This window comes from Electrona antarctica (assembly GCF_951216825.1).
Source record: "Electrona antarctica genome assembly, chromosome: 6".
Lineage (NCBI taxonomy): Eukaryota > Metazoa > Chordata > Actinopteri > Myctophiformes > Myctophidae > Electrona > Electrona antarctica.
The window spans coordinates 52,207,475-52,234,438 of record NC_136811.1 but is presented as its reverse complement, the minus strand read 5'-3'; the positions used below and the strand labels follow the sequence as shown (position 1 = coordinate 52,234,438).

General features: G+C 44.2%; 2 protein-coding genes across 2 annotated transcripts in view; both read right to left on the bottom strand.

Moving 5' to 3' along the window:
* Positions 1 to 26,964, bottom strand: part of LOC306925145 (scavenger receptor cysteine-rich domain-containing group B protein-like) — a gene marked incomplete at its 3' end in the record, with an annotated part of 797,673 nt that overhangs the window by 548,731 nt on the left and 221,978 nt on the right. The window lies entirely within an intron of this gene.
* LOC306924255 (ictacalcin-like) lies at positions 15,473 to 18,540 on the bottom strand. Its single transcript, XM_079502693.1, has 3 exons — positions 18,389 to 18,540; positions 17,487 to 17,647; positions 15,473 to 15,724 (listed from the first exon to the last, which is right to left on the bottom strand). Exons 2-3 carry the CDS (start codon positions 17,643 to 17,645, stop codon positions 15,587 to 15,589), a joined length of 297 nt encoding a protein of 98 aa, XP_079358819.1. The 5' UTR covers positions 17,646 to 17,647; positions 18,389 to 18,540; the 3' UTR covers positions 15,473 to 15,586.

Sequence of the window (26,964 nt, the reverse complement as noted above, 5' to 3'; positions counted from 1 at the left end):
AGGACTTGCTTCTTTTCAGGGTGAAGACCAACGTGTCGTGGTCGTGGGAGGTTAAGTCGGAGAGGCAGGGGTGGATTGCAGGGTTGAAGTTGTGGTTGGCGGCCGTGAACTCCGAGCAACGGAGGAAGCCGTAGAAGGCCAGGAGGAACATGGATTCTAGGGTGGAGTTGAGGGTTTGGTTGGCGTAGCCGGAACGGATGGTGTGGATGCAGGAGGCCAGGATCTCTATGGTGAGGGGGAGGCGCCGGGGAGGAAGCCGCGGTTCGCCGCGCTGCAAGCCTTTGAGTTGGAGGGTGATTTGGGGGTGCTGGGTGAATGGATGGGGCGAACCGGTTAGGAGTTTGGTGAAGAAGCTGATGCCGCATAGGTAGACTCTGATCGTGGAGGAGCGGGTGGAGAGGGTGGAGGCGCTGTAGCTGATGAAGGCGGAGAGGGAGAGGAGATCGAGTGAGGGGAAGTGTAGATTGTGGCGGAGGTGGAAGGACTGGAAGTTGTGCCAAGCTGTCCGGTAGGATGAGAGGGTGGAGTCTGCTACGCTCAGCAGGATGGAGTGCTGGGACTGGAGGATGAGGTGGTGGAGAGGGTGTTCTAGGGGAAGATGATGTCGGAAAATGGAGGGACCGGGACTGGAAGGGGATCGGAGTGCGGGGCCAAGGTCTTGAATTTCTGGAACAGAAAACGGGAAAGGGAGTCAGCGATGGAGTTGTGGTGGCCAGGGACGTGGGCGGCACGGAGGAGAAACTGGTGGGTGACAGAGAGCCAGGTTAGGCGGCGCAGGAGGGACATGACGGGGAGTGAGGAGCAGCGGCCTTTATTAATAATGTGGACCACGGCCTGGTTGTCTGTGTGTATGAGGACACTTTTGCTCGTCCACTCGGAGCCCCACAGGGCTGCGGCGATGGCGATGGGGTATAGTTCGTAGAGGGTGGAGGAGTGGGAATGGTCTGGGTCGAGGAGGTGGAGCTCGTCGGGCCAGGGGGAGGAGAACCACCTTCCGGCGTAGTAGCCTCCGAAGCCTACTGAGGGGGCCGCGTCTGTGTAGAGTTGGAGGTCTTCGGGGGAGGAGATGAAGTCATTGTAAAAAAAAAGTGATTCCGTTCCAATTGGACAGGAGGAGGTGCCAGAGGCGCAGCTCCATTTGGCAGGGGGAGTCGAGAGTGACCTGGTGGTGGAGGGAAGGGACTGAGGTGGAGAGGTGGAGGAGGTTGGAGATGAAGGAGCGGCCTTGGGGGATGATGCGTATTGCGTAATTGAGGTGTCCGAGCAGGGAGAGGAGCTGTTGCTTGCTGCACTGGGGGAGGTTCAGGTAGTTGGAGAGGAGGAGAGTGATGCGGTTGAGCTTGTCGGGGGGCAGGGAGGCTTGGAGTGAGACCGTGTCCAGGGTGATGCCCAGGAACTCGAGGGAGGTCGAGGGGCCCTTTGTCTTCTCTAGGGCGAGGGGGACGCCGAGGTTGTTGAAAACGGAGGTGAGTGTGGTGAGGCCGGAAGCGGGGGGTGCGTGAGGGGGAGTGACGACGAGGAAGTCGTCTAGCAGGTGGGTGACGTAGGGGAGCTTGTGAATGTTCGTGAGGATCCAGCAAAGGGCTTCGGCTAAAGTGTCAAACAGCTTCGGGCTGCTCTTGCAGCCGAAGGTGAGGCGGACGGCGAAGAAGTAGGCGTCCTGCCAGGAGACCCCAAAAAGGTGCCAGGAGTCAGGGTGGAGGGGGAGGATTTTGAAAGCTGCGGTGACGTCTGCTTTGGCCAGCCATGCGCCTTGGCCAGCGAGTCTGATGAGGTTGATGGCGCCGTCTATGGTGGCGTACTGCATGGAGAAAGGGGGGCTGGGGATGAGGCTGTTGACGCTGGGGGTGGAGGTGCCGTGGGGGGAGGAGAGGTCGAGGATGATCCTCTTTTTTCCGGAGTATTTCCTGGTGGCGATGCCTAGGGGGTTGATGCGGTAGGTGGGGAAGGGTGGGGTGGAGAAAGGGCCGATCATAAATCCGTTCGCCACTTCCTTGTTAAGCAAGGAAGTGACGGAGTCTGGGTCGGTGAGGGCGGACTGGAGGTTATGGCAGGTGTGGGTGTTGGTGGGGAGGGTGACGAGGCCGGGGGAGAAACCGTAGTTTAGGCCGCCGAGGAGGAAGCAGGCGGTTGCGGGGTCTGGGTGGCGTGAAAGTGCGGCGGCCAGGGCGGGGATGTTGATGGGGGTGGAGAGGTGTACTGAATGTCAACTGGGTTTGGAAGGTTTGGTGGGGTGTTGGGGGCAGGTGGAGCGGGCGTGGGCGCCCCCGCAGTGGGTGCAGACATGGAGGAGTCTGCAGACAGACGCGGCGCACCCTGCCTCGTTGTAATTATTGCAAATGGCTGCAGATCCGCAGTACAAGACAGGGCGGCCGCGTCTGTCGAGAGCGTTTTGGGAAGCTGGGTAGGGTTGGGGGCGTGGCGGGGGCGCAGTGATGGCGAGGAGGGAGGGGGGGCCGGGAGTTGGTCTGTTGAAGGTGGGGAGGGAGGAGGGGCCAGGAGTTGGTCTGTAGGTGGTGGGTTTGGCGGCGGGGGGGGGCGGCGTGGACGCACTGGCTGGCGGGGTGGGTGGGGTTGCCGCACAGGTTGCAGGCTATGGCTAGCCTTCCTGCAAAAATGCGGCAGTAAAGCTCCAAGTCCAGTTGGCCCCAGTAGGTGGAAAGGTTGAGTTGGTGGAGCCTGGCTGCGGCGGTGGCGGCGAACTGGCGGTGGTATTCGAGAAATAGGGAGCCACCAAACCTCACGGCTAGGTCTAAAACCACAGTGTGGTAGTCATCCAACTCCTGGCGGCGGGCTGGGTAGGCAGAGCAGATGACGTCTCGATAGTAGGAGAAGGCCAGGCCGAACTCGGCGACGGTGAGAATGGCGGAGCGTGAGGGGGTGGGGTTGCGGAGTTGGATGGAGATGTCTCCGCACTCGATTAGGCGGGATTCGGAGTTGGTGGTGGAGGGGTGGAGGAGGGTGGCGAGGTCTATGTCCATACCTTGTAGGATCTGGTTGCGGAGGGTGGCACTGATGGTCTGGGGGTTCCTGGCGGGGGCGTTGGGCGGGGCGACCGCCGGGGCAGCTGTGGAGAGAGAGAAGGGGGGGGGGGTGGGGGGGAGGGGGGTAGGAGGGGTTGGAAAGGACGCTGGGGAGCGCCAGCGTAGGGTGTGAGGGGGCCGGGAAGGGGGTGCAGGCGGGCAGAGCCTGTGGGAAGGCGGACAGAGCCTGAGGGAAGGCTGGCGTAGCCTGGGGCGAGGCGGGCAGAGCCTGGGTCAATGCGGCCACGAGGGCGGCGAGGGATGAGGGGACGGAGGAAATTTGAGTGGGGAGGAGGGACGGGGGGGGAGGGGTGGGTGGTGGTGCGGCCTGCGAGACGAAGGAGGACAAGAGGGAGAGGAGGGACGTGAGGGTGTGGGGAGCAGGCGCTGAGGTGGGAGGGTTTGGAGTGGTTTCGCTGATTGTACTGGTGGGAAAGAGGGAGCTTGGGAGGGTTGCGCTGGTAGAAGGAAGCGTGCTGGAGTGGAAAAGGTGGTGGGGAGAAGTGGCGGGAGTGGGGGAGGGGGGAGGGAGGAGGTAGGGGTGGGCAGTGTTGGGTAACTAACACTACGTGGACTTAATGACTTGAACAAGTTAAAGTAATGGTAATATACATGTAAACGCATATTAACCCACATATACGACGTGTATATGTTAGATATATATGGTATATATATTCCGAGTATAGTGTAAGGCACCCGACGCTGGATGGTGGGTGACCGACACTACACGAAACTTAAAACTTGACAAGGATAAGTAGTAGTAATGAAAGTATACTCTGAATAGAATGTAAGATACCCAACGCTGGAGGTGGCGGGGGGAAGAGAGGCTGGGTTGGCACGGGACCGCCTGGATCGGCGGGTGACGTCATCGGCTGTTGTCCTGCGGGAGTGGGGGAGGGGGGAGGGAGGAGGTAGGGGTGGGCAGTGTTGGGTAACTAACACTACATGGACTTAATACTTGAACAAGTTAAAGTAATGGTAATATACATGTAAACGCATATTAACCCACATATACGACGTGTATATGTTAGATATATATGGTAAATATATTCCGAGTATAGTGTAAGACACCCGACGCTGGATGGTGGGTGACCGACACTACACAAAACTTAAAACTTGACAAGGATAAGTAGTAGTAATGAAAGTATATTCTGAATAGAATGTAAGATACCCAACGCTGGAGATGGCGGGGGGAAGAGAGGCTGGGTTGGCACGGGACCGCCTGGATCGGCGGGTGACGTCATCGGCGGGTGTCCTCGTGACGTCATCGACGCGCGTCCGGCTCGAGGAAGGCCCCGGAGTTGTTGTTGTTGTTGTCGTCAGGTCGATGGTGTTGCGGAAGAGCAAGAACAAGCCTGCCTTGTTGGTGGTGCGAGGGAACGTGATATTACGGGCACGGAGCTGCCGCTGGAGACCTGCTACGGTCCAATCCGTGATGACAGGTTGTGGCTGGCTGGGTAGTTGTGGCTGACGGAGGTGGCGCGAAACGGCGGAGCTGCGGGAAGCATTGTGCTGGGAGGACGACGGGAGGACGGCGGACGGTGCTCCGCGTTCCCTTGTCGTGAAGCGGCGGCGGTGGCGGCGGTGGGAGGGCGAACCGCTGGTGCTGCTGCTCTGAGAGTGTGTCCGTGGCAGGACTGAGGACGCCGTGGTGGCGTGACCGGACGGCGGGATGGGAGGTCCGTTGGATCCGTCGGTTTGAGGGGCCGCGGTGGCGGCGCTCGAAACCGAAGCGGCGGCGTTTGGAACCGAAGCGGCGACGGCTGGGTTCTTGGTGACGGCAGCACGGGAGGTGCTGGAAGTGTCAGAGACGACTGAGGGTGAGCTCCTGGCGCCAGCGGGCGTCGGGCTCCCCTGGGTGCTCCCAGAAGACAGTTCAGCGAAAAGCTCAAATAAGTCGACCGAGGAGTCCATGGGGACGGTGAGACAAAACTTTGTTTCTTTTGGCTTTAGGTAGTTGTAGTACAATGCGGTTGGCTAGTACAGAACACATACGAAAAGCATAGAGGATTCTGGGTTGTATGGGGCGGGTATAAGTAGGCTCAGGTAGATTGGCGTGGAGGGCGGAGATTGGCGTGGAGGTGTGGTCAAGGTGTGTTCCTCCGCCTCCTGAACATCAGTTGTTCCAACTCCATTAAACATTCAAGCGTCTAGAGATAATCAACAGCAAAAGAAACAATAAACAAATCTCCTGTTATTTTATTTTTTGTATTTTATTTTTGTATCAATGTTGTGCTCAAAGGGAACAGCAGACTGCATTGTGGCACGTAGCAAGTAGATCAGTGACTTAGCACACTGGCTGCATGATCTGGAGATAGTGGGTTCAAACCCCACACAAATCTTTACTTCTGCCATTGACCCCCATTCTGAATTTCTCAAATTTAAAAGCACTATATTTCTAAAACTTTGAAACATTTCAAATATTCCTTTTCAGGCAAACATGTCCACCGTAAGATGAACCTAAGTAGGCTTGAATGGGGTTTCTAGGTGTAAGTATGTAGGACTAGTAGCATGCCAAAGTTTGTGCTATTGCCATTGAGAATGCATTGGGCGTTAAAGTTAAATAACTCAGAAACTACAAAACATTTCAAAGTAAAAAGTTCCAGCATGTGTCTCCACAGTAAGCTGAATTATAAAAAGTGTGAATGGAGTTTCTAGGTGAAAGTGCTTTTTTGACGTGCCAATATCTGCCATTGAGCCCCATTGTAAAATTCTCAAATTTGAAAGCACTATATTTCTAAAACTATGAAACATTTCAAAGATTCCTTTTCAGGCAAACATGTCCACCGTAAGATGAACCTAAGTAGGCTTGAATGGGGTTTCTAGGTGTAAGTATGTAGGACTAGTAGCATGCAAAAGTTTGTGCTATTGCCATTGAGAATGCATTGGGCGTTAAAGTTAAATAACTCAGAAACTACAAAACATTTCAAAGTAAAAAGTTCCAGCATGTGTCTCCGCAGTAAGCTGAATTATAAAACGTGTGAATGGAGTTTCTAGGTGAAAGTGATTTTGACGTGCCACTATCTGCCATTATAAATTTCTCACATTTAAAGCACTATATTTCTAAAACTATGAAACATTTCAAAGATTCCTTTTCAGGCAAACATGTCCACTGTAAGATGAACCTAAATAGGTTTGAATGGGGATTCTAGGTGTAAGTATGTAGGACTAGTAGCATGCCAAAGTTATAATTTTTTTCGGACGGCATACTATAGCATGTCGTTTTTCGTGATTTTGGACTATTTGAAAAAAAGATGAAAATCATGAAAAAACGACATACTATAGTTCATGGCTTCGGACGGCATACTATAGCATGTCGTTTTTCATGATTTTGGAGGATTTGAAAAAAAGATGAAAATCATGAAAAAACGACATACTATAGTCCATGGTTTGGGACGGCATAATATATTATGTCATATTTTCATGATTTTGGGACACTATGTCAGAGCCAGGACTTGAACCTGCAGCCTCCTGATTACCAGGCAGGGTCTGTACCCAGTGATCCACTGTGCATGCTGTTCTTAAAAGGCCGAATAGATAATGACAGAAGAGCCAGAGACTTGTTTCCATTGTGGTTCATAAACATTCGAGCGTCTAGAGATAAACAACAGCAAAATAAACAATAGACAAATCTCCTGTTATTTTATTTTTTGTATTTTATTTTTGTATCAATGTTGTACTCAAAGGGAACAGCAGACTGCATTGTGGCAGGTAGCAAGTAGATCAGTGACTTAGCACACCGGCTGCATGATCTGGAGATAGTGGGTTCAAACACCACTCAAATCTTTACTTGCCAAAATCTGCCATTGACCCCCATTCTGAATTTCTCAAATTTAAAAGCACTATATTTCTAAAACTATGAAACATTTCAAATATTCCTTTTCAGGCAAACATGTCCACCGTAAGATGAACCTACGTAGGCTTGAATGGGGTTTCTAGGTGTAAGTATGTAGGACTAGTAGCATGCCAAAGTTTGTGCTATTGCCATTGAGAATGCATTGGGCGTTAAAGTTAAATAACTCAGAAACTACAAAACATTTCAAAGTAAAAAGTTCCAGCATGTGTCTCCACAGTAAGCTGAATTAAAAAGTGTGAATGGAGTTTCTAGGTGAAAGTGCTTTTTTGACGTGCCAATATCTGCCATTGAGCCCCATTGTAAAATTCTCAAATTTGAAAGCACTATATTTCTAAAACTATGAAACATTTCAAAGATTCCTTTTCAGGCAAACATGTCCACCGTAAGATGAACCTAAGTAGGCTTGAATAGGGTTTCTAGGTGTAAGTATGTAGGACTAGTAGCATGCCAAAGTTTGTGCTATTGCCATTGAGAATGCATTGGGCGTTAAAGTTAAATAACTCAGAAACTACAAAACATTTCAAAGTAAAAAGTTCCAGCATGTGTCTCCACAGTAAGCTGAATTATAAAAAGTGTGAATGGAGTTTCTAGGTGAAAGTGCTTTTTTGACGTGCCAATATCTGCCATTGAGCCCCATTGTAAAATTCTCAAATTTGAAAGCACTATATTTCTAAAACTATGAAACATTTCAAAGATTCCTTTTCAGGCAAACATGTCCACCGTAAGATGAACCTAAGTAGGCTTGAATGGGGTTTCTAGGTGTAAGTATGTAGGACTAGTAGCATGCCAAAGTTTGTGCTATTGCCATTGAGAATGCATTGGGCATTAAAGTTAAATAACTCAGAAACTACAAAACATTTCAAAGTAAAAAGTTCCAGCATGTGTCTCCACAGTAAGCTGAATTATAACAAGTGTGAATGGAGTTTCTAGGCGAAAGTGCTTTTTTGACATGCCAATATCTGCCATTGAGCCCCATTGTAAAATTCTCAAATTTGAAAGCACTATATTTCTAAAACTATGAAACATTTCAAAGATTCCTTTTCAGGCAAACATGTCCACCGTAAGATGAACCTAAGTAGGCTTGAATGGGGTTTCTAGGTGTAAGTATGTAGGACTAGTAGCATGCCAAAGTTTGTGCTATTGCCATTGAGAATGCATTGGGCGTTAAAGTTAAATAACTCAGAAACTACAAAACATTTCAAAGTAAAAAGTTCCAGCATGTGTCTCCACAGTAAGCTGAATTATAAAAAGTGTGAATGGAGTTTCTAGGTGAAAGTGCTTTTTTGACGTGCCAATATCTGCCATTGAGCCCCATTGTAAAATCCTCAAATTTGAAAGCACTATATTTCTAAAACTATGAAACATTCCAAAGATTCCTTTTCAGGCAAACATGTCCACCGTAAGATGAACCTAAGTAGGCTTGAATGGGGTTTCTAGGTGTAAGTATGTAGGACTAGTAGCATGCCAAAGTTTGCTATTGCATGCCATTGAGAATGCATTGGGCGTTAAAGTTAAATAACTCAGAAACTACAAAACATTTCAAAGTAAAAAGTTCCAGCATGTGTCTCCACAGTAAGCTGAATTATAAAACGTGTGAATGGAGTTTCTAGGTGAAAGTGATTTTTTGACGTGCCAATATCTGCCATTGAGCCCCATTGTAAAATCCTCAAATTTGAAAGCACTATATTTCTAAAACTATGAAACATTTCAAAGATTCCTTTTCAGGCAAACATGTCCACCGTAAGATGAACCTAAGTAGGCTTGAATGGGGTTTCTAGGTTTAAGTATGTAGGACTAGTAGCATGCCAAAGTTTGTGCTATTGCCATTGAGAATGCATTGGGCGTTAAAGTTAAATAACTCAGAAACTACAAAACATTTCAAAGTAAAAAGTTCCAGCATGTGTCTCCACAGTAAGCTGAATTATAAAAAGTGTGAATGGAGTTTCTAGGTGAAAGTGCTTTTTTGACGTGCCAATATCTGCCATTGAGCCCCATTGTAAAATTCTCAAATTTGAAAGCACTATATTTCTAAAACTATGAAACATTTCAAAGATTCCTTTTCAGGCAAACATGTCCACCGTAAGATGAACCTAAGTACGCTTGAATGGGGTTTCTAGGTGTAAGTATGTAGTACTAGTAGCATGCCAAAGTTTGTGCTATACCATTGAGAATGCATTGGGCGTTAAAGTTAAATAACTCAGAAACTACAAAACATTTGAAAGTAAAAAGTTCCAGCATGTGTCTCCACAGTAAGCTGAATTATAAAACGTGTGAATGGAGTTTCTAGGTGAAAGTGATTTTGACGTGCCACTATCTGCCATTATAAATTTCTCACATTTAAAGCACTATATTTCTAAAACTATGAAACATTTCAAAGATTCCTTTTCAGGCAAACATGTCCACCGTAAGATGAACCTAAATAGTTTTGAATGGGGATTCTAGGTGTAAGTATGTAGGACTAGTAGCATGCCAAAGTTATAATCTTTTTCGGGCGGCATACTATAGCATGTCGTTTTTCGTGATTTTGGACTATTTGAAAAAAAGATAAAAATCATGAAAAAACGACATACTATAGTTCATGGCTTCGGACGGCATACTATAGCATGTCGTTTTTCATGATTTTGGAGGATTTGAAAAAAAGATGAAAATCATGAAAAAACGACATACTATAGTCCATGGTTTGGGACGGCATAATATATTATGTCATATTTTCATGATTTTGGGACACTATGTCAGAGCCAGGACTTGAACCTGCAGCCTCCTGATTACCAGGCAGGCTATGTACCCAGTGAGCCTTTCCACAGTGTCTCCACAGTAAGCTGAATTATAAAAAGTGTGAATGGAGTTTCTAGGTGAAAGTGCTTTTTTGACGTGCCAATATCTGCCATTGAGCCCCATTATAAATTTCTCACATTTAAAGCACTATATTTCTAAAACTATGAAACATTTCAAAGATTCCTTTTCAGGCAAACATGTCCACCGTAAGATGAACCTAAATAGGTTTGAATGGGGATTCTAGGTGTAAGTATGTAGGACTAGTAGCATGCCAAAGTTATAATTTTCTTCGGACGGCATACTATAGCATGTCGTTTTTCGTGATTTTGGACTATTTGAAAAAAAGATGAAAATCATGAAAAACCGACATACTATAGTTCATGGCTTCGGACGGCATACTATAGCATGTCGTTTTTCGTGATTTTGGGACACTATGTCAGAGCCAGGACTTGAACCTGCAGCCTCCTGATTACCAGGCAGGCTCTGTACCCAGTGAGCCACTGTGCATGCTGTTCTTAAAAGGCCGATAGATAATGACAGAAGAGCCAGAGACTTGTTTCCATTGTGGTTCATAAACATTCGAGCGTCTAGAGATAAACAACAGCAAAAGAAACATTAGACAAATCTCCTGTTATTTAATTTTTTATATTTAATTTTTGTATCAATGTTGTACTCAAAGGGAACAGCAGACTGCATTGTGGCAGGTAGCAAGTAGATCAGTGACTTAGCACACTGGCTGCATGATCTGGAGATAGTGGGTTCAAACCCAACTCAAATCTTTACTTGCCAAAATCTGCCATTGACCCCCATTCTGAATTTCTCAAATTTAAAAGCACTATATTTCTAAAACTATGAAACATTTCAAATATTCCTTTTCAGGCAAACATGTCCACCGTAAGATTAACCTAAGTAGGCTTGAATGGGGTTTCTAGGTGTAAGTATGTAGGACTAGTAGCATGCCAAAGTTTGTGCTATTGCCATTGAGAATGCATTGGGCGTTAAAGTTAAATAACTCAGAAACTACAAAACATTTCAAAGTAAAAAGTTCCAGCATGTGTCTCCACAGTAAGCTGAATTATAAAAAGTGTGAATGGAGTTTCTAGGTGAAAAAATCACTTTCACCTAGTGTTCCGGAATCTAATATTTTCACCTTTATTGCTGCTTAATTAATTGATTTGTTCAATCGTGCACAATTGAGGTATTTATTTCAGACCTAAGGCCCTGGAACGGCCTATAACGACTAAATGGTTACTACTAAGCAAAGTACTCAGACATATACTGTTTAATGCTAAAGCTTGAAACTGTTACTCCTGTGTTTAAATAATCCAAACCAGTGTCTTTTACATTATTTATTGGTCATTTCATTACACATATAATTAACGCACACGTTGGTAGGACTATGATTACAAATGGATGGATTCAGTTTGCCTTGTCGGCCTAAACTCCAGTTTATGAGAATAGCAAGACTAAAACAAGACAGTAATAGTAGGTAGTTAGACTGTGGTCTAGTTAGTTAGTTAGACTTTGGTCTAATGGTTTGTCAGACTGTGTCAGGTAATTAAAACCTATAAGGATGACAAAAGAAACAGAGCAAATAGCACATTATGTTTACAGCTAATTAACTGATATTGTACTAATAAGCAATGATATAATGTTAATACAGAAATAGTCTCATACCTTTAGTCCATTTAGAAGTTAGATCGTGTATTTACACGGCTCAATCTTTGGTTGCAAAGGCCTAAGCCTTGGTCAGTTAACTAAGACTTCTGCCTCTGTTGGTGTTTTTACAGAAAGAGGCAGAGAATAGCCCTTTCCTGCCGTATAACCTCCTGAGAGGCGGACCTACCCAGGGGGTCGGTTTCAGGCTGGCTAATTTGGTAACTCATGGCTTCATAGGGTGCCATGGCTAATCTGATGCATGCAACTTATAGCAAAAGGCATCAAATGGTATGAATAACTCCACACCTAGAAACTCCATTCACACTATTTATAATTCAGCTTACTGTGGAGACACATGATGGAACTTTTTACTTTGAAATGTTTTGTAGTTTCTGAGTTATTTAACTTAAACGCCCAATGCATTCTCAATGGCAATATTTAGGTTCATCTTACGGTGGACATGTTTGCCTGAAAAGGAATCTTTGAAATGTTTCATAGTTTTAGAAATATAGTGCTTTTAAATTTGAGAAATTCATAAAGGGGGTCAATGGCAGATTTTGGCAAGTAAAGATTTGAGTGGGGTTTGAACCCACAATCTAAAGATCATGAAGCCAGTGTGCTAAGTCACTGATCTAGTTGCTACCTGCCACAATGCAGTCTGCTGTTCCCTTTGAGTACAACATTGATACAAAAATAAAATACAAAAAATAAAATAACAGGAGACTTGTCTATTGTTTCTTTTGCTGTTGTTTATCTCTAGACGTTCGAATGTTTATGAACCACAATGGAAACAAGTCTCTGGCTCTTCTGTCATTATCTATTCGGCCTTTTGAGAACAGCATGCACAGTGGCTCACTGGGTACAGAGCATGCCTGGGAATCAGGAGACTGCAGGTTCAAGTCCTGGCTCTGACATAGTGTCCCAAAATCATGAAAATATGACATACAATATTATGCCGTCCCAAACCATGAACTATAGTATGTCGTGTTTTAATGATTTTCATCTTTTTTTTCAAATCCTCCAAAATCACGAAAAACGACATGCTATAGTATTCCGTCCGGAAAAAATATATAACTTTGGCATGCTACTAGTCCTACATACTTACACCTAGAATCCCCATTCAAACCTATTTAGGTTCGTCTTACGGTGGACATTTTTGCCTGAAAAGGAATCTTTGAAATGTTTCATAGTTTTAGAAATATAGTGCTTTAAATGTGAGAAATTTATAATGGCAGATAGTGGCACGTCAAAAAATCACTTTCACCTAGAAACTCCATTCACACGTTTTATAATTCAGCTTACTGTGGAGACACATGCTGGAACTTTTTACTTTGAAATGTAGTTTCTGAGTTATTTAACTTAAACGCCCAATGCATTCTCAATGGCAATAGCACAAACTTTGGCATGCTACTAGTCCTACATACTTACACCTAGAAACCCCATTCAAACCTATTTAGGTTCATCTTACGGTGGACATGTTTGCCTGAAAAGGAATCTTTGAAATGTTTCATAGTTTTAGAAATATAGTGCTTTCAAATTTGAGACATTTCGGGGCTCAATGGCAGCTATTGGCACGTCAAAAAATCACTTTCACCTAGAAACTCCATTCACACTTTTTATAATTCAGCTTACTGTGGATACACATGCTGGAACTTTTTACTTTGAAATGTTTTGTAGTCTCTGAGTGATTTTCGTCTTTTTTTTCAAATCCTCAAAAATGATGAAAAACGGCATGCTATAGTATGCAGTCCGAGACCATGGGCCCATGGTCTCGTAGTGATTTTCGTCTTTTTTTCAAATCCTCAAAAATGATGAAAAATGGCATGCTATAGTATGCCGTCTGAGGCCATGGGCTGAACTTGAACCCATGACCTGTGGCTCACATAGACAGCAGCTTATCACAGAGTGCCACCATGCTCTCTGAAAATCTCCTCAGCTTTCCATCTCTTTCCAGTTCTTTTCTGGATGTTATTCTCCAAAACATGCTGCAGAGTGAAAGTAGGAGGAACTCAGCTGGATTTGAACTCACAACCTCTGGCTCACATGGACGTCATCTTAACAAGGGTGCCACTGAGCTCTCAGTGATTTTTAGGTTGTAAGTTGTTCTTCTTGGTGTCACTTTTCAAATTGGGCCTTGGGATCATGTACAGAGCATTTGAATGGTGCTGTGCATCAAAGTTGTCTTTAGTGCTTTTAAGTGTTATCGTGGATGTTAATCAGATAATACAGAGGAGAAACCATGACAGGACACAGACAGCCTCCCCATTGGTGGATGTGATCCTGGCAGCCAGCCCAGGTGTGTTCTGGTCCTGTTGATTGAGCTGAGAAGGACCTATAAACCTTCAAGGTTTATAGGTCCTGCTCTGCTCAATCAACAGGACCAGAACACACACACTCGTTACTTTTCTTCCAGTTTATTATACTTGTCGTCACGCTACTAGTCCTACATACTTACACCTATAGAAACCCCATTCAAACCTACTTAGGTTCATCTTACGGTGGACATGTTTGCCTGAAAAGGAATCTTTGAAATGTTTCATAGTTTTAGCAATAAAGACAACCTTGAACCTTGAACCTTGAAATAGTGCTTTCAAATTTGAGAAATTCATAATGGGGCTCAATGGCAGCTATTCACTTTCACCTAGAAACTCCATTCACACTTTTTATAATTCAGCTTACTGTGGAGACACATGCTGGAACTTTTTACTTTGAAATGTTTTGTAGTTTCTGAGTGATTTGTCTTTTTTTCAAATCCTCAAAAATGAAAAACGGCATGCTATAGTATGCCGTCCCACCTTGCTCGGCACATTTGGCATTCGAGCGACGCGTCGGGTTTGGGTTTATCTGACGAGACGAAATCCTCACATGTCCTAGGCCTATGCGCTCATGCAAAACTGGCTTACAGTAAGCATCTAACTTGCAACATTGTTTTTAATTGCGCGATTTGAATTGCTTGTAAACTTGGAAATATCCTACCAATTTCATATGACGTGCCTTTTCAAAATATATTTTTTTCCACAATATATTTCACACACATGTATTATTAGTTTTTTACATTTTAGGAGTGAAAACAGATTCCTGTGACAGCCAGTCAGCTGGTCAGACAATGCTGCTCCGCTTTTCTACGACAGAAAAACCGGCGAGGACAAAGCCTACGACAGAGCTCCCGCCCGACCTCACGTGATATTTGGACGGCCAAAGGTCAAGTTCACGCTGGAATGTTAAATGTACGCCGCGTTGATACCCACTGAGCAATAGCCGGCTATTAGACGTGGGTCTAAAAATGGGATAAAAAACGGCTAAAAATGAAAGTTTTTTAGACGTCTATTCTTAGATTAGACGTTGATTAGCGGTTGTTTAAACGTCTATAGACGTCTAATCTAAGAAGAGAAGTCTAACATTTTTAGACGAATATTAGACGTCTTAGACCAAAAAATGCTCAGTGGGTAAATGAGGGCCTATATGCTCCTCCACTAGTGGCAGTAAATGAGAGTGACCCTGCCATATGTGCAGGCTTCTAAAAGTCTGGCGCCCCTCCCGCCCTCATTTCAGAATTCAGTGAATCTGAATATTTTCTAGACCAACTGAAAACAGCTGATGTACAAGTTTGTTGTGAGCTTGTAGATCAGGCCATTTTCAGGCAAATAATAGGGTTCAAGTGGTTAAAGTTCCTATCACAAAGATTTGATGGGCCCCCTGTAGAAGGACGCCCCGCTGAAGACCCCCCTGTAGAAGGACCCCCCGCTGAAGACCCCCATGTAGAAGGACCCCCCGCTGAAGACTCGACTGACATATAGAAGTATAAGGCAGTGGTTCTTAAGTCGCAACCAGTGGGTCCTGGGTGGTCCCCAACTAAATGGTGGAAGAGTTGATATGGATAGATCTTTAACAATTGAAACCAAATGTACCCTCACAGATCCATTTGGTTTCATGTTACACTCTCAAAAATTTAAGCTATTGTTAAGCATCTGCATTACTTAAGTCTACACAATAGAATGTAGAATTAGTGTCATTGTGATTGTTTGCCGTTACACCACAGGATCGGGACAAAATGTCACATGGACAAAATATCCAAACGCCAAATAATGGACCTAATTATGAAAAGGGTTGAAAACCATTGTAATAGATGAAGGTATAAGGCACAGTGAAGCAAACAAGATTGTACAGTATCAACATTTATTTGCATTTCTCCATGAGTCACAACAATGTAAACCCCCGCAGCATAATAGACAGCCATTCCATCATCCTCTCTCTAGTCTAGCAGAAGATTGAACTACACTTTCTTGGTCATCTCTTGGATCAGCATGGTCAGTGACGCAGTGAAGACCATGAACTCCTGGAAAGAGATGGTTCCGTCCTTGTTCGCGTCCAACTGGTTGAAGAACTCGTCTACCTTTGTCTTGTCACCGAACTATGTAGACAGGGGGGGGGGGAATTTAGGCATTTTGCTTATTCAAGAGCGATTTACAGTAAGGGAGGAAAACCAATCAAATGCATAGAAATAGTCATCTGGGATTATAAGGATACAAAGAACCCCTCAGTTCAACAGTAGAATATACAAAGAAAGAAAAAAAATGAAACTTGAAATGCTAGGATGCCAGGTCAATAAACCTGACATCTCTACAGAGAGGATCAGTACGTGGTGACGACGAGAGAGAGAGAGATAAATAACTCAAGTACATTTTGAAAACCAGAAAAGAGGGAAGAATTCTGAAAATGGCAGATCTTATTACACTTTTACTCTTAAGTAAATTTACAATGCAGGATTTTTGAGTGGTGCAACCACTCCAAGGAACAGCAATGTCCGTGTTCACCTATGTGTTCACCCATGTGTTCACCCATGTGTTCACCCACCCAGCTATGTGACTATGTCACTATGAGCACGAGTACCAACAGTGGCGCCGTTGTACCAGAAACAGAGAGAGAGATAGTGCTGCACTGCTGCCTGCTAATGAGGTGTGATTTTTACTTCACATAAAGCGGCACTATGAAACTTTCCGTTCTACCCCGGATTACCCAAACCAAAACACCCACAAATGTATATAAAATGTATACAGATCACAAAATTACATTTTACTCATTACAAACAAGTTACTTAAGTGTCACCTTAAAAGGGATACTTCACCCTTTTTGCAAAAAAAATAAATATGTTAATGAAATTTAGACAATAAAACACTTTCCTGGGGGTCTTTGTGTGTGTAATATGTGGTTTTAGATATTTTAGCAGTGAGCCCAGTGTCCATATGGGGCTCACTTACTTCCTGGACAACATGTTGCCTCAGTAAGACAGCTCTCACCCTATCCACAAAGAGGAGCAGTGCACCAAAGCATTATGGGAATTGTAGTCCAGGAAGTAAGTGAGCCCAGTGCCCATGAGAGACACTGGGCTCACTGCTAAAATCTAAAACCACAAAGACCCCCAGGAAAGTGTTGATCTTCTAAACGTCATAAACAAGTGAAATGTCCCTTTAAGTAAAACAAAATAAGACTTCTTCCATCATTGCACTTGTGACAGTCCTGTACTGAATCTGTAAAGGCTCTTCAACCAGGTCTCTTCTCCACTATCCCTCCAACACTTAGTTTGACCGAAATTGTCAATGGCTTAGTCTTCATTTAGTATTAGTCAGTGGAAACGTTATTTTAATTGTATTCATAGTTCTAGTCAGCTAAATTAGCACTGGCCAAAAGTAAAGTGAAAGATTTAAAGGACCACTTCAACATCTCTTCATATAATTGGTCCTCACTAATGTTCATGATAAAACACCACCATTTTTTCCTACTCAGTCTGTGTCTCATAGGAGGGCTTTGGGCAGTTCGGACACCCGTCCACCAGTGACAGATTCTTTTTTTAAACAAGATTGGGTTTAAAATATATTTAGATTTGTATTATCGTGAGAACGATGGCTTCAACTTTTGCATTGCAACTTTTCAGGAAAAGAAAGCCTGCCGTTTCTATTAGCTTGGATTCACCATCGATGATGTCACTGGTGGACGGGTTTCTGAACTGCCCACAGCCCTCCTATGAGACACAGACTGAGTAGGAAAACAATTGTGGTATTTTATCATGAATATTAGTTAGGACCAATTATAGGAAGATAAGTTGAAAAGTGGTGAAGTGGTCCTTTAAGTACTCACTTAGCCAAAATTAAGGGAACATTTAAGTGAACACTCACACTGGTGAATTCTCCCAGCTCAGCCTTGAGGAGGTCACCGAGCTCTCCCTTGCTGAGCGAGTCGGCGTTACCATCCTTCTTGGCGTACTTATCAAACACCTCGACCAACAGGATCATGGCCTTGGCCAGCTGAGGAACCTCCTTACATACTTCTGACATGGCTGAGGACAGAGGTCAAACATTAGAAGCAACACTGGTGTAGGCCACAATTGTGCCTTAAGAGCACACATAACACCAACAGGAGGGCAGCCGCTCTGTGAAATGTCATCAAAGTCCAGCCCACACTGCCATCTAGTGGTCCGTGACAGATTCATATACTGGTTAGAGTTCTCAAATTCTGCCCCAGCGACGTTTTCAGGCCGCCCTGAGCTTAAACTGTATGCCAATTATTAGGGCCTGGCTTCGGGGTCAAAAAAAAAGAAAGAAAAAGATATATTGTAAAGATGCTGCTCACTGGGATTTCACCTTTACTCTGAGATAGAATTCTGAAATTCTGGCCGGATCCGACATTTTAGGGCCAGGTCAGGCCAAAGATGTATGCCAATTAGTCAGGCCGGGCCTCGGACTGGCCCAGTTAGGGCCCAGCCTTAATTTTCAGGCCCGTTGAGAACTCCAACACCGGTACACAGGATTTTTCAACCTCATTCTTCACAAACACTCCTACTGTCCATCTCTCCTAAACGGTCTCCCTTTCAGCTGTCTTACTGTCTGTCTCACCTACAACTGTCTCCCTCTCAGCTGTCATATAAAGTCTGTAGGCAGCTCTGGTTAGCAGCTAGCACATGGACACCAGAATATCAAGAATATTAGGACCAGTGAACCACATGTATTATACATACAATTTTAAGGTAACTTCAACAAATCATACATCCATACATAACAAATGATAAATCAGTACTTACTCAAAGAACACAGTAAACATACAAATAAATATAACAGGACAAAACTGTACACATGCCTCTAAAAGAATTGCACCAAGTGAGTGCCTTTTGAAGGCCTTCTGCAATCTGTGCAGGTGTGTTCCACTCTACTCTCCTCAACTCAGTGCAGGTGTGTTGTAGTGCCTCTGCTTTGTCACAAGATGGAGGACTTTCCTAACATTTGGTGTGAAGTATAGACCAATTATTTGTTTACAAACATTGGGACTGGGCGCACGGGTGACTGTTTCATGTAATCAATTCCCAACAGATCTCCAAACCTGTAGTTTTGGGGAGCGCTGGTTTCAGTCCATTCAACCTCCTCTTGTGAGTTGGCTAGTGAGATGCACCCTAGGAGACATTTATACTTCAAAGCCCAACAGTGTTGCGCACAGAGAACAGCTGATATACAAGCTCACATCGCATCGCAGATGCGACTGTTGTGAGCGTAGAGGTCTGCGTGCGCGACACCATCGCGGGACGAAGCATACATTATACTTGATGGACTGCAGGTGCGCGTGCAGCCGTGCACAAATAGGCCCTCATTTATCAATCGAGTGTAAAATCTGCCCCAAATTCGAGTGTAGGATTCGTAGTACACCCACGTCGGGTCGGCATTTACAAAGTGATCGCAGACAGCTGTTTCTTCCTAATTCCTAGCAGTGATAAATGTGACGGCTGAAATCAATCTGGCACGCCCTATGAAATCAAGCCTCGCCCTCGTTTTTGCGACATGAACAACTGCAATACGACCTGGAAACCATGGTTACAGGAAGAAAAAAAGTTTCACTCGCTTGCCTAAGTTGCCTTGCTGCCCCTGCCCCCCTCCCATACACACACACAGACGCACGCACGCACACGCAACTTGTTGTATCTTAAATAAATAAACCTGCATGAATTAAATAAAGCTGTAGGACTACCCTGTCTGTTTCTCCTCTCGCTTCGCTTCCCTTGCTGCCCGTCTCACCCCCCCGCACGCACGCACGCACGCACATATCGCAATTTGCAAGCAACTGTCACTGTGTTGTTAGTTGTAGGCCTATATTCAATTATTAAAGTCTTTATTCATTTAATATACAACAAGATATATTAGTGAACGAAAACCTGAACCTGTGAACCATGAATTATATAACAAATAGGCGCGCACACACGCTGCTGTTTTGCAAGGTGCATCTCCTGTCCTGTCTGTCTATCACTGTGGTCCGTCCGTGACACCGTGACCAATTGACCATGCAGTTTGCACGTTCAGTCTATTTAAATTGCCTCGCTGTCAACTGTCAATTATATGAATATTGCAGCCAAAACCGTAGCCTTATGTGGCACTGGACAGTGGACAGTGGTGGTGGTGGTGGTAGGCTGCAGGCTGGCTTAGCCTATACTATCTCCGATACGTTCCCACTTGCGCTGGCACGGCACATTTGGCATTCGAGCGACGCGTCGGGTTTATTAAACGAGGAGGAGATTGCACATACTGTAACTCCAGAAAGACATTGGCCTGCTGTAGATTAGGCTACAGTAGGCTACCCATGTTGGGACTCTCCACGCTGCAGCACTGCACTATACTCTCCAACGTCCCGTCATGGAAATATTTCAGAACAGACAGCCCAAATCCTCGCATGTATGCGCTCATCATGCAAAACACTGTTTAAATGGCTTACGCATCTACAGTAACTTGCAACATTGTTTTTAAATGCGCGATTTTAATTGCTTGCTTGTAAAGTTGGAAATCTCCTACTAATTTCATATGACACAAAGACACATCGTTGATGTATTCCTTTACTTTTTTTTTCTTTTTTACATTTAGCCCATATACATACCTATACAGTTTTATATAAACATTTTAGGAGTGAATACATATGTTTCGATGCCTGTGACAGCCTCTCAGCTGGTCAAACAATGCTGCTCCGCTGTTCTACGACAGAAAAACAGGTGAGGACAAAGCGTACGACAGCTCCCGACCAGACGTGGTTTTTGTCTTGGCTCAAGTTCAAAATCAAACGTTGGCGCAAATCGTAAATGCCGAAAATTGCGGTAATTTCGGCGTACGCCCATATTTTGGCGTACGCACGGTTGATAAATGAGGGCCATAGGCTCTGCAGCCGTGTTCATGAGCGCACCTCCCGTTCTTATGACAGCGACTGGAGGTGTGGTTTTGAGGACAGCCTATCTCACAGAATTTCCCCGCCCCCCTAAATACGCCCCCTTTCGGGGTTAGTGGTGATAGCGTGACGTCACTCCATAGACGCTTCATGTTAACAGAGGTAATTTAAGAAGTCTACAACTTTTGTTTTCTCAAGGTAAGGTTTGTTCTATCTGTTCGACGTGATTTACCATCTTGTTTGCTTCATAATAATATTGGTCAGTCACATTTTTACATTAGAAAATGTACTTAGATTCTCCAGAGAAAAAAACGTGTAAATTCTCATGTTAAAGACACCACTATTTACCGGAAGTGGGCGTGGAAAGCGGGCTGTGAGATAGGCCTAACACAACAGAAACCAAGGATTATATATTTCGAGGGCGAGAGATCACAATAAAAATCCTAATAATTCTTCCTCCACACTGGGAGAAAAACAGCATCTGAAAGTTTGATGGGGCATTTTTTACACAGTGCAGTTAGAACTTTTCCATTGCATCTTAAAGTGGTGTTCTTCTGCTGCCTTTATGCGCGCGCATGCCGTTTCTTATCAGTGTGACGTCGTCTGATAAGGCGTCTTGTGTCCAAAATGAACCCAAAACTATGACTCACCCTTTCAATGGAAATTGTACAATTTCTACAACCCGGTTATACTCCCAAAAACCCATTTTAATGATGTGATTATATCTGCATGTACAATTCCACTGGAGAATGGCTGTGGAGAGAGGTTAAAACCAGTGGTGGAAAGTTACATTTACTTTAGTACTGTACATCTAGGCCTGACTCACAACAGACTGATGTATAGCTGATGCATGAGACTTATTTACTGATGCAAGCTCGCAATTCATTTCCAATGGGAGTCACATGGTTTGACACAACATTTTTGTTGTAGCCTATGAGGGGGTGGGGGGCAGTCGAAACACAGCCGAAAGCCGTACAACACAAATGTTGTGTCAAACCATGTGACTTCCATTGGAAATGCATTGGGGCAAGATGTAAACAAACCCTTTCATACATCTAGCATGCACATCTAGCATGCATCAATGTTGTATGCTAGATGCGAAGGTGTGAGTCAGGCCTTAGTAACTAAAACTAAACCAAAATGAATAGTCCCAAACTATTATAACCTTGACATAGATCAGGGGTCCTCAATGTTTTTTTGCAGTCCAGGGAGTCCCAACTTCATAGTGTTGCAGATTAAGCTTTTTCATAGATTCCATAGATGGCTTCATAGACATGTTTGACAGCACTATCATTGTGTAAATTAATGGTTTTGTTTGTCTATGATTAACCCCTTAAACCCTCTTTGTAAACTTAAATTTGAATCTCTGCGGTACTTGGTACTCTGGCTTTTGAAATTACGTCATAATGCAGCCAAGTATATAGACTTTTAATGTGTGTTAGGACACCTTTAGGACTCAACAATACAAATGCATTTAGGGCTGTTATCAAACTAAACCTGGGCTTCCATAACACCTCAACAGTGACAAAGGCTGATCACCTCCATGCCACGTATACCCCATTGATGACAATATTAGTTCAAAGGTAGCCCAGACCAAGTATTGACTGCATACATTCATATACTTTAGTTCAAAGGTAGCCCAGACCAATTATTGACTGCATACATTAAGGTAGCCCAGACCAAGTATTGACTGCATACATTAATATACTTTAATATTAGTTCAAAGGTAGCCCAGACCAAGTATTGACTGCATACATTAATATACTTTTCGGATGGTCGACATTTCTCGTTTTAATAAAAAAAAACATTTTTTTAGTGGTCTCGTAAAATATTCTAATTTGTTGATAGGATTTGATTTTCATGAGCTGTACGCCATAATCAAGGTAAAAAAATCACACCCGTGTGAACTGAGTGGTGTAATATAGCCTGTCTGACGTAATAAAATCATGTCTGACGTAATGAAATCACACCCGGGTGAACAGGGTGAACATAGCAACCATGCTCATTTTTGAGTGGTGTAAACCACTCCTACAACTGGCTTTGTTAGTGCAGAAAAAATGAGCATGGTTGCTATGTTCACCCTGTTCACCCGGGTGTGATTTCATTACGTCAGACATGATTTTTGAGTGGTGTAAACCACTCCTACAACTGGCTTTGTTATTGAGTGGTGTAAACCACTCCTACAACTGGCTTTGTTAGTGCAGAAAAAATGAGCATGGTTGCTATGTTCACCCTGTTCACCCGGGTGTGATTTCATTACGTCAGACAGGATTTTTGAGTGGTGTAAACCACTCCTACAACTGGCTTTGTTAGTCTGTGCAGAAAAAAGGAGCATGGTTGCTATGTTCACCCTGTTCACCCGGGTGTGATTTCATTACGTCAGACATGATTTCATTACGTCAGACAGGCTATATTACACCACTCAGTTCACACGGGTGTGATTTTTTCTGCACAGACTAACAAAGCCAGTTGTAGGAGTGGTTTACACCACTCAAAAATCATGTCTGACGTAATGAAATCACACCCGGGTGAACAGGGTGAACATAGCAACCATGCTCATTTTTTCTGCACTAACAAAGCCAGTTGTAGGAGTGGTTTACACCACTCAAAAAAAGGGTATGCACAATGAATTGAGAATATATGAAAGTTTCACTTTTTTTGAGTGGTGTAAACCACTCCTACAACTGGCTTTTGTGTGCAGAAAAAAATGAGCATGGTTGCTATGTTCAAAATAATTTCTGACGTAATGAAATCACACCCGGGTGAACAGGATGACCGTAGCAACCATGCTCATTTTTTCTGCACAAAAAAAGCCAGTTGTGAAATCACATCCGGGTGTGATTTCATTACGTCAGACATGATTTCATTACGTCAGACAGACCTTACACCACTCAGTTCACACGGGTGTGATTTTTGAATTATATTAGGGAAAAAGTTGAGCTTTTACACAATATTCATGTTCATTGAGATGGAGCCGTACAGTATGTGACCAAATGGCCTCGGTGTTGTAGCGGCGACCAGGAGGAGTCAGGCGCCACGGGCAGAAGGCTCCGCGACATTATGGAGACACACCGCATCCACCAAGGACCAAATGGGGCTCAATGTGAACACACACAAGGTGCTGCCACACTATCTAAAGAGTCTTCCGCGGAGGTGGAGCTTAATTTCCATCCACCAGCTGTCTAAAAACTCGGAAAATAAGCTGCGCACAGCTTAAGATGTGTGCGGCTGTCGACCGTTTTGCGCTTAGGTGTGGAGACACTGAGACACACACACACACGACAGTTGACAACATTGCTGCAGTATAATAGGACACCCATCCTGAGGCCTCCTCCTAGGGTAGGACGGCCTAATACGCTGTCCTTTATTCAGCCAATCAGTGAGACTGAGTGACATGCCGGATGTTCCTTCTCTGAACCAGCCAATCAGTGAGACTGAGTGACATGCCGGATGTTCCTTCTCTGAACCAGCCAATCAGTGAGACTGAGTGACATGCCGGATGTTCCTTCTCTGAACCAGCCAATCAGTGAGACTGAGTGACATGCCGGATGTTCCTTCTCTGAACCAGGCGGGTCTCATAGCAAATGGCTCATGCAACTACATTATATATTTTACCAATAGGACAAATGACATACCTGTACTATATGAAATATGCAGAACATTGTTTAACACAAGTAATAAAATTGAAAGGTACAATGTATTCTTTACTCTAGATTATAGGCACAGATACATTTATACTCTAGTCAATTCTAAAAGTGTGTAAAATGAAACCAAATGTATTATGGGATCAATTTGGTTATACGTTACACACTCAAGAGTTAAGTTAGCTGCCTTAACTTTAGTTTTTCCTCAACCAAGGTTCATGTTTTAGGTTAGAGAGTAAAAGGAGTGTACATTCTCATTTGCTGCTTTTTTTCAGGCATTAGAGCATGGGGCTAAATGTTTTTAACACTTTGATTGCTGGAAGATCTCAACAGGCCTATTTGGATGTTGCTGCCATTTAACATTGCACAAAGGCCTTGTTCGGGGGCCCACAGTAAAATGTTCTCTTATAGCGAGAATCACACGCCTACATCAAAAGAAAGCTGAACTTGTCCACTTCAATTAAAAAAATACATTTAGATTTTACCATGTTCCATTCTGGAGATATTGACCTTTTTGCAACACCTGCATTTGCCTGGAAGTGGTTATCTTGAACAGCGAGCAGAGTTATGGATGGTTTAAAGTCAGAGACATTGACAGGCAGATATAAAATTGAACCCAATAAATATCCTATACATCCTATACACCGAATGAAAGCCCTGAATGTGTACTTTTACGAGGAAAACAGTAAACATTGATCCCATCTACAGTTAGACAGTAATTGGTTATTGAATGCAGCTTGTGCCCACCAGATAACTTCAGAGAAGACATGGACGTGAACTCCTCAATATTCACAAAATAAGGCCTATAGCGACATATAAATACTATATACCGTATGAAACAGAAGACTCTCTGCTTTCATAAGGAAAAAAATTGTACTGTAATAATAAAAAAATCACACCCCTGTGAAGTGAGCAGTGCAACTCTACTTCTCTACTTATTCACTACAGCTCGCTATATACGGACTGAGACAGAAAGTCATGTAAAGCTTTTATTTACAGTTTGGTCTGTAAACTTCTACTGTAATAATAAAAATCACACCCCTGTGAAGTGAGCGGTGCAACTGTTCTCTACCATTGCACCGCGCAACTGTAGAGAACCGTTGCACCGCTCACTTCACAGGGGTGTGATTTTTATTATAAAAGTACACATTCAGGGCTTTCATTCGATGTATAGGATGTATAGCATATTTATTGTGTTTATTGTTATATCTGCCTGTCAATGTCTGACTATAAACCTTCATAACTATGCTTTCTTTTTGATGATGATGATGATTGCCGCCTCGCCTAATCTATCTCACTGCTTTCATTGTTTTGATCGCAGTAACATTGGGGGGGGGGGGGGGGGGGGTCATGGGCACATTGGGCAGCAAAAGTCTTGATCCGTACGGCTATAAAAAGTCCCATTCCACCGTTCGGTTCAGAACTATAGTATAACGGTGAGACGCGTTGTCATCAGCTGATTTTGTTTTTCAAGCTAGTGTAGGGGAACATGCCTGGGCATGCTAGCCTGGCACGGCCAGACTCATAGCGAGGGTTCACTGATGTTTCCTCCGGGGAAGAATCTTCAGTGAATCCCCGCTATGAGGCTGGCCAAGCCAGGCTATGGGCATGCAGCTTGGGGGCGATGGAGGGGGAAAAAAGCGTCACCCGGCTGTGATGTCGACGAGAAGGAAAAAATGACTTCCACAGATGACAACACCACGGTTTAGGTCGCGGAAAAGTTCGTTATACATTACACCCGGGTCGATTACGTCCCCGACGCGTTCATTGCGGTCTTATCACTACAATTATAATGAATAAAAAAGCGTTACAATCACACGTCTGAGCGATCTCCGATTATGACGGCTCTGCATGGCGATACGTGATCCACCAACGGAACACTGTCTTGTCGTGGCGGCCCCTCGATACTGTGGTTAGTTCGTAGTATTGTAGGCTCGGGGATCGTTTGGTCGCTACAGTATGAAGAAGGAAACATGCATCTGTCCATGTGTGTTGCAGACGTTGCATTGCAATGCTGATCTGGTGCATATGTGTTCAGGCAGCGTTCCGTTCAGCGTTCGTCATGTTTTTTTCCGAGAGACAGAGGAGAGCATGCACCCCCTCGCAAGATCCTCCTCCTGGAGAAACAGGAGGGGAGGGGGGAATCAAATGTCCGAGGTGGAAAGCCTGGTGAGGCGAGGTTAGGTGAAATTTGATTCTTTTCAAACACAGACTAGATCGGCATGGGCGCAGCCATTACACTGGCTTCTACACGTAAAGCGGCCCGCCCTCCTGTTTTCAGGAGGGGAGGGTTTTTTTTTTTTTTTTTTCTGATCACGTGAGCTGGACTAAGCAGCAATGATAGGGCGATGGTTCTTCATTGTCCGGGTGGGTAAAAAGATGAATGAAAGTATGCTATAAAAAAGTGATTGAAACGTATTGATACGTGATCCGCACCCGACGTTTGATTAATTGATAACGTATTGATACGCGATTCGCGTCGGCTGTGTTAATAGCGATTTATTTTTGTATTATTTACTAGTCCTAGACCCCAGGAAATTACATCTGGCCACAACAGATCACAGGACCTACTGAATGTGTCGAACTGACATATTGAGCCTATGACAGTGTGGATTCCCCCAGTAGGCTACCTTCACATTCAGTAGATCCTGTGAGCTTTTGTGGCCAGATATAATTTATTGAGTCTAGGACTATAGTAAATGATAAGAGAATCGCTATAACAGCTAAAACAGCTAAAATCCCTAAAATGAAAGAAAGCAGCAAATGAAAATAGTAACTCATCTTTTACTTTCTCTAATAACCTAAAACATGAACCTTG

Coding starts and splice junctions, on each gene's coding strand:
- LOC306924255 (XM_079502693.1), bottom strand. CDS start 17,645: ATGTCAGAAGTATGTAAGGAGGTTCCTCAGCTGGCCAAGGCCATGATC. Junction 15,725..17,486: donor AGCTGGGAGAATTCACCAGT/GTGAGTGTTCAC, acceptor CTGTCTACATAG/TTCGGTGACAAGACAAAGGT.